The sequence below is a fragment of the Panulirus ornatus genome, chromosome 7 (assembly GCF_036320965.1).
Source record: "Panulirus ornatus isolate Po-2019 chromosome 7, ASM3632096v1, whole genome shotgun sequence".
NCBI lineage: Eukaryota > Metazoa > Arthropoda > Malacostraca > Decapoda > Palinuridae > Panulirus > Panulirus ornatus.
In genome coordinates, this window is record NC_092230.1 from 30,136,284 (window position 1) to 30,148,430 (window position 12,147).

The following is a 12,147-nucleotide window of genomic DNA, read 5'->3' on the forward strand; positions in this document are numbered from 1 at the left end:
TACCTATGGATCATCTTGTGCAGAAAAAAGAACAGACATAAACCCCTCTAAACAAAGACACCCGCAAGATAACTCCCATTCTCATTTACTCCAGGCACTCCCCGTTTACAAATTATCTTGCCAATTCAACAAATCCCACCTGAGCATTCATATCATCCTTTACAACCCCCTTTCTCTCCATCTCAAAACCATTTATATAGTTATTCAAATTTCTCCAGAATGCTTCATTTCATCCTTACCTCACACAGGCTTCATATTCACAGGTGCATATACACATATTCATGCATACTTCACAATTCCAATCATTCCTTTCACCCACACAATTCTTGTTCCATTCAATCCATGCTTTGTAACATGCTCCCATACTCTTGATGATAGCATAATCGCACATCCTTCTTTCCTTCTTCCCTAATAATTTTCATTAATTCCAATTCATACTCCTCTTTCCATGCCCTTCCATAATTTGCATTCATCATTTCTATTTTCACTCCATACACCCTGCCCAAGGATATGGGTTTCCCCAATTCCCAGCATATCCAAACTATAACTTTCAAATTTTTCCATTAGCTCCCTCCTTTTGCTCTCACCAGTCATCCTATTTACATTCAGCATCATCACCATACTATAACTTTCAAATTTCTCCATTAGCTCCCTCCTTTTGCTCTCACCAGTCATCCCATTTACATTCAGCATCATTACCCTCAATCGCTTGTCCCTTTTACTACCTGGCATAACTGACAGACTCCAGTGCTGCCACAGCCTTTTGTGATTCACCCCTGACAGGTCACTGGCAGAATGCAACATCAGCACACTGTTTCCCAGAGGCAGTGGGGCTCCCAAATTGTCCAAAAACTAAAAATCTCAGTACATCTTAAGTATCTGTCTGTATTATCTAAAAAAGATTAAACACTATCACCCTGACGAAGATGGGCAACACCTCTTCCTTATGTTCTACCCCTAAGGGTGTAATAACAAGGCCACTACAAGAAAGCAGGCCGAGACCTGGATACTCCAGAAAAATAAAGTATCCTCTTGGTTACCATACTGCCATTGTGAAAGCTAAGATTATTAGATTTAGAAGGGAAGAGAGACAGATTATTTGGAGTGTGAGTCTGAATGGAGAAAACTTGGGGGAAGTGGAGAGATTTAGATACCTGTATGTGGATATGGTAGTGAAGTAAACTATGGGATCGAAAGGGAGTCATAGTGTGTGTGTGGTGGCAGTGGTGGTGGTGGTAGTGGGTGGGTGTGTGGAGGAGGATCCAGTGATACTCAGGAAAGATAGGTCACTATCTTGGGGGTTAATGATCGCCATGTTTGAAGGTATGCTACTCCCCATGGTATATGGATGCGAGGTATGTGCTCTTGATGAGAATGTAAAGAAGCAGGTGAATGTGCTGAAAATGAAGTGTATACTATGGACATTACGTGGTGCGAGAAGGGTTGATCAAGTATGAAACAACAGTGCTAGAAAGGTATGGCAATAACAGTATGGTAGTTAGCTAAAGAAGACATGATACAATGGTTTGGACATACAGAATAAATGAATGTGGAGAGGTTGACTAAGAGAATATGTGTCAGAAGGGAAGGGTAAAAGAAGATGGAAGAATTTTGTTCCTATTCATCCTAACCCCTGTGATCAGAAATTAAATGTTATATCTATATGACCCAGTTGCAGTGAGTGGGTTAAGAGATCTTGAATCCTGCAAGCAAGCGTTCCCTCAGATGTCCATTATGCTCTCTCCAAAGGAGAGAAAGGTCTTTTTTCTCAAACCTGGCATATTATTTCAAGAAAGTAAATTGACAAGAAAATAGTTTTCAGACACATAATCATCAGGAGATATCTAAGTTTCATTACAGTAAGATGAGTAAGGCTGAAATTCTGAAATGTGTAACAAATACTTAAAGATTCAACATTTTACCTGAAAGCAGGACTAATCTTACAGACAAATGGGTTTGCAAGAAGCTATAAATGGAATGAATAAAAGCTATAATCAGCAACATAAATAATATGAAAACTATAATCTGCACATGAAATATTTGTGGAAGAATGCTGTACAATAGTAAAGGATACATATGTACACATGCAATAAACTTTTGTTTACAGGGGTGTTAAAATTCAGCACCTTTAAGTAGCTATGATACAGAAAGGCTGAAAATTACTAATCACTAGAAAAGACAAAGACATGAATCTGCAGTTAACATGTGGTGACACAAGTATACCTTACCTAAGGGCTCTGGCAAAGTTATTGTACGAGAGTTCAGGCTTGCCTGAACGGGCACCCCACATGCGAGCGATGGTCTGTGGCTGCACTAATCTGAAAGTGGCAGCCGCCTTATTCTCCCATCGGATCAATGAGGGGTTGGTATTCTCATGAGCCAGAAGCCTTATCAAGAATTCCCATGACTTGGGTCCACGGTCTGCAAGTCATACACTCTCATGAATTCTATGACAAGCTCCCTTTTTCTTAATACATGACTGGTAATTGATCTAATCAGGGAGTAATTAAGAGAACATACTTAAAAATGTTACACTGAAGTCTTTAAATCTTTCATATAATGACACACAAATGATCACTTATCAAATGATAGATGAATAGTGCAGAGTTAAATCAAACAATGCCTAAGACTCCTACTCTTATCAGAGATGTGAGACATATTCACATATGGCTGGATCTTATTTATAACAATTGATATGGATAATTTATCTGTTAATGTTAATATCTTTGTCTTAACATTATCTACTGAAAGATGAAATATGAATTTAAGTATAAATATACTACTGGCATTCTTGGATAAAATCATAACTAGGAATATTATTTTTCCATCATCTGTTTCTTGTTATATAGACAAGGGAAATAAAAGTGAAAGGCCAAATGATGTTTGATTAAAAAAACAGTAGTGCACCTTATTCCCTTTTTTCATAACTGTATTCCACATCCAAACTACTTAATGATACTTTACACTTCCTTGAAATTGTTTCAGAACCCTTATTCCATTATCAATCCTTTTGGTGTTATGCACAACAATCTCTTGTCAAGCAGAAGGGTGCAATAAACCTCAATCTTCTGATTTAATTTCTTGTAACAAGTCGAATTCTGCATGCATTGTTGGCACTATTGTTTGGCTATATAGGGTAACCCAATCAAAGGAGTAACTGGAGTTGCCTGAAGGCCCCAGCAACCTGCTAGTGACCACAATGGGCAACTCTGCATCCTCTCTAATAACTATGATGGTTATGCCAACTGACATGTCCACACTCCTATGCACAGGTTTGGTCAGTCCAGTAAAAACCGTTTTCTTAAAGAAGGCATATTCATCATGTAATTCACAACAAAAATTAGAGTTCTGTTTGTTCTTTGTAAAACTAATCAAATAAATGAAAATATAAAGCATTTTTTCCATGTTTTGGATTGACCAGTGTGATAAATAATGGTTCTCAAACTAGAAAGTCATCATAATTCATAAGAAAAAAATAACAGTTATCTTTTCTGTGCACCTGTGTATAAATAACACTTTTTCTACACAATGACATGACACAAAGAAAAGATTAAATGCACATTGAGAGGGTTGAACTGTCAGATATATATATAGATATATGTGTGGCCTTTGTTGTCTTTTCCTAGCGCTACCTCGCACACATGAGGGGGAGGGGGTTTTTATTTCATGTGTGGCGGGGTGGCGATGGGAATGAATAAAGGCAACCAGTATGATTTATGCACATGTGTATATATGCACATGTCTGTGTGTATATATATGTATACGTTGAGATGACTAGGTATGTATATTTGGGTGTGTGGATGTGTATGTATATACATGTGCATGTGGGTGGGTTGGGCCATTCTTTCATGTTTCCTTGCGCTACCTCGCTAATGCGGGAGACAGCAACAAAGCAAAATATATAAATAACATGTAGTGATGAAGTGAGAAGGAGATGGAGTGAGTATTTCGAAGGCTTGTTAAATGTGTTTGACGACACAGTGGCAGATGTAGGGTGATTTGGTTGGGGCGGTGTGCAAAGTGAGAGGGTCAGGGAGAATGGTTTGGTTAAGAAAGAAGGAGTAGAATGAAATCCGGAAAGGCAGTGGAGTTTGGATGGTATTGCAGTAGAATTTATCAAGAAAGGGGGTGACTGTGTTGTTGATTGGTTGGTAAGGGTATTCACTGTGTGTATGGATCATGGTGAAGTGCCTGAGGATTGGTGGAATGCATGCATAGTGCCACTGTACAAAGGCTAAGGGGATAAAGGTGAGTGTTCAAAGTATAGAGTCATAAGTTTGTTGAGTATTCCTGGGAAATTGTATGGGAGGGTAATGATTATGAGGATGAAGGCATGTACAGAGCATCAGATTGGGGAAGAGCACTGTAGTCAGAAGTGGTAGAGGATGTGTGGATTAGGTGTTTGCTTTGAAGAATGTTTTAGAAATACTTACAAAAAAAGATGGATTTGTAAGTAGCATTTACGAATCTGGAGCAGGCATGTGATAGGATTGACAGACATGCTTTGTGGAAGGTCTTAAGAGTATACAGAGTGGGAGATAAGCTGCTAGAAGCACTGAAAAGTTTTTACCAAGGATGTAAGGCATGTATACAAGTAGGAAGAGAGGAGGGTGATTGGTTCCCATGTGAAGACTGGTCTGCAGCAGGGATATGTGATGTCCCCATGGTTGCTAAATTTGTTTATGGATGGGGTGGTTAGGGAGGTAACTGTAAGTGTTTTGGAGGGAGGGGCGAGTATGCAATCTATTGGGAATGAAAGGGCCTTGGAAGTGAGTCAGTTGTTGTTCACTGATGATACAGATCTGAGGGATGATTTGAGTGAGAAACTGCAGAAGCTGGTGACTGAGTTTGGAAAAGTAAGTGAAAGGAGAAAGTTTAGAGTAAATGCGAATAAAAGCAAAGTTATTAGGCTTAGTATGGTTGAGGGACAAGTTATTTGAGATGTAAGTTTGATTGGAGAAAAATTGAAGGAAATAAAGTGTTTTAGATATCTGGGAGTGGACTTAGCAGTGAATGGGACCATAGAAGAGAAAGTAAGTAACAGGTGGGGGAGAGGGGGATGGTTCTGGGAGCAATAAAGAATGTGTAGAGGGAGGGAGCATTATTTCAGAGAGCAAAAATGGGTATGACTGAAGGAATGGGAGTTCCAGCAACATTATATGTTTGCAAGGCACGGGCTATAGATAGGGTTGTACGGAGAAGGGTAGATGTGTTGGAAATGAAATGCTTGAGGACAATATGTGGTGTGAGGTGGTTTGATCAAGTAAGTGATGAAGAAGCAAGAGAGATGTGTGGAAATAAAAAGAGTGTGGTTGAGAGAGCAGAAGAGGGTGTGTTGAAGTGGTTTGGACATATGGAGAGAATGAGTGAGGAAAGATTGACAAAGAGGATATCTATCTATAGCCCATGCCTCGCAACCATATTACATTGTTGGAACCACTATTCCTTCAAGCATATCCATTTTTGCTCTCCGAAATAACGTTCTCACCTTCCACACATTCTTCAATGCTCCCAGAACCTTCGACCCCTCCCCCCACCTTCCAATTAATTTGTCCCTCAACACTACTGAACCTAATAGCCTTGCTCTTATTCACATTTACTCTAAGTTTTCTTCTTTCACATATTTTACCAAACTCAGTCACCAGCTTCTGCAGTTTCTCACCCAAATCAGCCACCAGCGCTGTATCATCAGCAAACAACTGACTCACTTCCCAAGCTCTCTCATCCACAACAGACTGCATACTTGCTCCTCTCTCCAAAACTCTTTCATTCACCTCCCTAACATCCCCATCCATAAGCAAATTGAACAACCAGGGAGACATCACGCATCCCTGCCACAAACCAACATTCACAGGGAACCAATCACTTTCCTCTCCTCCTACTCATACAAATGACTTACATCCTCGATAAAAACTTTTCACTGCTTCTAGCAACTTACCTCCCACACCATATACTCTTAATACCTTCCACAGAGCATCTCTATCAACTCTATAATAAGCTTTCTCCAAATCCATAAATGCTACATACAAATCCACCTGTATTTCTAAGTATTTCCCACATACATTCTTCAAAGCATACACCTGATCCACACTTTCTCTAACACTTCTGAAACCAAACTGCTCTTCCCTAATCTGATGTTCTGTACATGCATTCACCCTCTCAATCAATACCCTTCCATATAATTTCCCAGGAATGCTCAACAAACTTATACCTTTGTAATTTGAACACTCGCCTTTATCCCCTTTGCTGTTATACAATGGCACTATGCATGCATTCCGCCAATCCTCAGGCACTTCACCATGAGCCATACCTACATTGAATATTCTCATCGATCAGTCAACAACACAGTCACTCCCTTTTTCAATAAATTCCACTGCAATACCATCCAAGCCCGCCACCTTGCCGGTTTCATCTTCCGCAAAGCTTTCACTACCTCTTCTCTGTTTACCAAACTATTCTCCCTGACCCTTTCACTTCGCACACCACCTCGACCAAAACACCCTATATCTGCAACTCTATCATCAAACACATTCAACAAACCTTCAAAATACTCACTTCACCACTACTTGTTATTACCTCCCCATTAGCTCCCTTCACCGATATTCCCATTTGTTCTCATCTTACGCACTTTATTTACCTCCTTCCAAAACATCTTTTTATTCTCCCTAAAATCTAACAATACTCTCTCACCCCAACTCTCATTTGTCCTCTTTTTCACCTCTTGCACCTTTCTCTTGACCTCCTGCCTCTTTCTTTTATACATCTCCCAGTCACTTGCACTATTTCCCTGCAAAAATCGTCCAAATGCCTCTCTCTTCTTTTTCACTAATAATCTTACTTCTTCATCCCAACACTCACTACCTTTTCTAATCTGCCCACCTCCCACGCTTCTCATGCCACAGGCTTTTTTTTTTGTGCAAGCCATCAATGCTTCCCTAAATATATCCCCTTCCTCCCCCACTACCCTTACGTACTTTAGTTATAGTACTTTAGTTATAGTATGATGATAGGCAAAATATCTGAACCCTTGTTTCTTTTGTGCACAATGATGAAAGCAAAGAATATTCGTGTGATTTATTCGTTCACCTCCGCATCGGAAATAGCGTTTAAAATGGAACATATTTTCCGAAATCAATGTACAGTTCGTGATAGACGATGAAATTTACGTAATGTGACAGTGGTATCTCCAGGAAGCTATGGGACTAATTAAAGTAGTCCACTTCTAAGAAATAATGAGAACCTATAAAACCTCAAGTAACTTCCCTAGCAACCAAGATGTCTTAATTGTTAATACTCGCCAAAATATACGAGTCTAGCCCATTTAAATCACCGTTAACTTGGCACCGTATAAAAGCACAACAATGCAGTCTCCAGCAGGAGACTAATATAATTTTTGTGTATTCCTAACTCCATTTCGGCCACTTGGTGAGGCCTTTTAAGTGTTCTGTTGATATTTTACGAAGTATATTACCTACTTTTACTTAACTGGCTTACTTAAGTCCTCCACTTCTTAGGAAGCGGCGACGAGGGGGCCAGATGCTTGGGCACTTTAACGATAATCACCCTCATATATTCCCCCCTGTTTTACAAAATCCTTACAAACTTGTTTTATATCCTTCGATAAAACTGCGTGCTCCAAATTATGCTAGTTTCACTGTGGAACTAATAAATCACCAAAACTAGTTATTCATAATTAGTTTTTAAATGACCTCGGACTTACCTCTTTTTCTCTTAGTGGAGATCTTCCTGAGGGAATCGTGGGAAGTTTCAGTATTCAGTAGCGTCTGCTCAGCTACTATTTCTGCCACGGTGAGAGAGAAATAGGATTATCCAATTGTTTCTGTAGCTTCCAAATTAGTTTCAAGATAGACCCCACATTCACAGCCAAGATCTTCCTATGCACCTAACGCGGGTAGTCACAACTATGGTCAACTTTGTTGACCTTCCTACAAGTGAAACATCTTTTGCAAGATGTCACTATTATTTTTTTCAATCTTTATAAATGTTTTTATAGATATGCCATCTAGAAGGTCATCAGGGCACAGTTTTATTATTCCTATGGAATGATGAATAATTTGGCACGGAGTGTGTACCTAAAAATAGCATAAATCTTTAAACATGTAGAGCTGTAACTTGACTTATCGACAACACTGGTCTCTGCAACCAATGACAAGCCTCTGTGTGGAAGTGGGAGGAGCTGTGTTCGTGAACAGTTGAATTTGCTTCGAACTGTGTTACCATTTAGATATGTCAGGGAAGTGAGTGTTTAGTTACTAAATGATGCCAACTATGTTTGACATTCCTAACTTATATTTTCTCTAACGTGTATTTTAAAAACGTCCTTCCTTGAATCATTGTGCTGGTGACACTCAAGAAAAAAAAATGTACAAGAAACTGGCATTTAAAAGGTATCTGTGCAACTGAAATAGATAATCTCTGATAAAGAGGTATTTGATGTGGTTGCCCACATATATATTTTCAGTGGGAGGTGTGTCATCAAGATAAAAGCATAACTGTTTCGTGTGCCTAAAAACAAAAGAAAAACAATAGTTTTAAAATAGTATATTTACTTAAAGTAACTATGACCATGAAAATGCCAGACGGTACACTGTTTTATTGACCTAACAGTATATATGCATATATATATATATATATATATATATATATATATATATATATATATATATATATATATTCCTATGAGTCCACGGGGAAAAATGAAACACGAAAAGTTCCCAAGTGCACTTTCGTGTAATAATCACATCATCAGGGGAGACACAAGAGAGAAATATAACAGTCAGTTGATATACATCGAAGAGACGAAGCTAGGACGCCATTTGGTAAACATGTGATTGTTATTACACGAAAGTGCACTTGGGAACTTTTCGTGTTTCATTTTCCCCGTGGACTCATAGGAATATCTTGATCACGCGCAAAATTGTGATCCTTTCCAATATATATATATATATATATATATATATATATATATATATATATATATATATATATATATATATATATATTCTTTCTTTCATACTATTCGCCATTTCCCGCGCTAGCGAGGTATCGTTAAGAACAGAGGACTGGGCCTTTGAGGGAATATCCTCATCAGGCCCCCTTCTCTGTTCCTTCTTTGGGAAAAAAAAAAAAAAAAAACAAGAGGGGAGGATTTCCAGCCCCCCGCTCCCTTCCCTTTTAGTCGCCTTCTACGACACGCAGGGAATACGTGGGAAGTATTCTTTCTCCCCTATCCCCAGGGATAATATATATATATATATATATATATATATATATATATATATATATATATATATATATATATATATATATATATCCCCAGGGATATATATATATATCCCTGGGGATAGGGGAGAAAGAATACTTCCCACGTATTCCCTGCGTGTCGTAGAAGGCGACTAAAAGGGGAAGGAGCGGGTGGCTGGAAATCCTCCCCTCTCGTTTTTTTTTTTTTTTTTTTTCTTAATTTTCCAAAAGAAGGAACAGAGAAGGGGGCCAGGTGAGGATATTCCCTCTAAGGCCCAGTCCTCTGTTCTTAACGCTACCTCGCTAATGCGGGAAATGGCGAATAGTATGAAAGAAAGAAAGAATATATATATATATATATATATATATATATATATATATATATATATATATATAGTGAAACTGGAGAAAAATGTAGCTTAGACATTGAAGCTTATTGATACAGTGGTTAAACTGATGAGAACTGCTATTGACGTTTGTGTAAATAGATTATACATTTCCTTTTTCCATAACCAGAGGTTGAACCATTATGTGACATTCATTTTTTCATTCATTTCAAGCTAGAAGTTTCAGTTTTCTAAATTGTTTCTTACATTTTTCATATGTATATATATGTATGTGTGTGTGTGTGTGTATGTGCGTATGTATGTGTATGTGTGTGTATGTGTATATGTATATATATATGTATATTATCCCTGGGGATAGGGGTGAAAGAATACTTCACACGTATTCCTCGCGTGTCGTAGAAAGCGACTAGAGGGGACGGGAGCGGGGGGCCAGAGATCCTCCCCTCCTTGTATTAACTTTCTAAAATGGGAAACAGAAGAAGGAGTCACGCGGGGAGTGCTCATCCTCCTCGAAGGCTCAGAGTGGGGTGCCTAAATGTGTGTGGATGTAACCAAGATGTGAAAAAAGGAGAGATAGGTAGTATGTTTGAGGAAAGGAACCTGGATGTTTTGGCTCTGAGTGAAACGAAGCTCAAGGGTAAAGGGGAAGAGTGGTTTGGGAATGTCTGGGGAGTAAAGTCAGGGGTTAGTGAGAGGACAAGAGCAAGGGAAGGAGTAGCAATACTCCTGAAACAGGAGTTGTGGGAGTATGTGATAGAATGTAAGAAAGTAAATTCTCGATTAATATGGGTAAAACTGAAAGTTGATGGAGAGAGGTGGGTGATTATTGGTGCATATGCACCCGGGCATGAGAAGAAAGATCATGAGAGGCAAGTGTTTTGGGAGCAGCTGAATGAGTGTGTTAGTGGTTTTGATGCACGAGACCGGGTTATAGTGATGGGTGATTTGAATGCAAAGGTGAGTAATGTGGCAGTTGAGGGAATAATTGGTATACATGGGGTGTTCAGTATGTAAATGGAAATGGTGAAGAGCTTGTAGATTTATGTGCTGAAAAAGGACTGATGATTGGGAATACCTGGTTTAAAAAGCGAGATATACATAAGTATACTTATGTAAGTAGGAGAGATGGCCAGAGAGCGTTATTGGATTACGTGTTAATTGACAGGCGTGCGAAAGAGAGACTTTTGGATGTTAATGTGCTGAGAGGTGCAACTGGAGGGATGTCTGATCATTATCTTGTGGAGGCTAAGGTGAAGATGTGTATTGGTTTTCAGAAAAGAAGAGTGAATGTTGGGGTGAAGAGGGTGGTGAGAGTAAGTGAGCTTGGGAAGGAGACCTGTGTGAGGAAGTACCAGGAGAGACTGAGTACAGAATGGAAAAAGGTGAGAACAATGGAAGTAAGGGGAGTGGGGGAGGAATGGGATGTATTTAGGGAATCAGTGATGGATTGCGCAAAAGATGCTTGTGGCATGAGAAGAGTGGGAGGTGGGTTGATTAGAAAGGATAGTGAGTGGTGGGATGAAGAAGTAAGAATATTAGTGAAAGAGAAGAGAGAGGCATTTGGACGATTTTTGCAGGGAAAAAATGCAACTGAGTGGGAGATGTATAAAAGAAAGAGACAGGAGGTCAAGAGAAAGGTGCAAGAGGTGAAAAAAAGGGCAAATGAGAGTTGGGGTGAGAGAGTATCATTAAATTTTAGGGAGAATAAAAAGATGTTCTGGAAGGAGGTAAATAAAGTGCGTAAGACAAGGGAGCAAATGGGAACTTCAGTGAAGGGCGCAAATGGGGAGGTGATAACAAGTAGTGGTGATGTGAGAAGGAGATGGAGTGAGTATTTTGAAGGTTTGTTGAATGTGTTTGATGACAGAGTGGCAGATATAGGGTGTTTTGGTCGAGGTGGTGTGCAAAGTGAGAGGGTTAGGGAAAATGATTTGGTAAACAGAGAAGAGGTAGTAAAAACTTTGCGGAAGATGAAAACCGGCAAGGCAGCAGGTTTGGATGGTATTGCAATGGAATTTATTAAAAAAGGGGGTGACTGTATTGTTGACTGGTTGGTAAGGTTATTTAATGTATGTATGACTCATGGTGAGGTGCCTGAGGATTGGCGGAATGCGTGCATAGTGCCATTGTACAAAGGCAAAGGGGATAAGAGTGAGTGCTCAAATTACAGAGGTATAAGTTTGTTGAGTATTCCTGGTAAATTATATGGGAGGGTATTGATTGAGAGGGTGAAGGCATGTACAGAGCATCAGATTGGGGAAGAGCAGTGTGGTTTCAGAAGTGGTAGAGGATGTGTGGATCAGGTGTTTGCTTTGAAGAATGTATGTGAGAAATACTTAGAAAAGCAAATGGATTTGTATGTAGCATTTATGGATCTGGAGAAGGCATATGCTAGAGTTGATAGAGATGCTCTGTGGAAGGTATTAAGAATATATGGTGTGGGAGGAAAGTTGTTAGAAGCAGTGAAAAGTTTTTATCGAGGATGTAAGGCATGTGTACGTGTAGGAAGAGAGGAAAGTGATTGGTTCTCAGTGAA

At 39.3% G+C, this 12,147-nt stretch overlaps 1 protein-coding gene across 1 annotated transcript in view; it reads right to left on the minus strand.

The window, feature by feature from the left end:
- Positions 1-12,147, minus strand: part of LOC139749491 (uncharacterized) — a 42,810-nt gene that overhangs the window by 12,297 nt on the left and 18,366 nt on the right. Inside the window, exons 5-6 of the mRNA XM_071663412.1 lie at positions 7,721-7,801; positions 2,229-2,421 (exon numbers count right to left, since the gene is read on the minus strand). Of these exons, the coding sequence (XP_071519513.1) occupies positions 2,229-2,421; positions 7,721-7,801 (274 nt within the window). The remainder of the gene's footprint in view (positions 1-2,228; positions 2,422-7,720; positions 7,802-12,147) is intronic.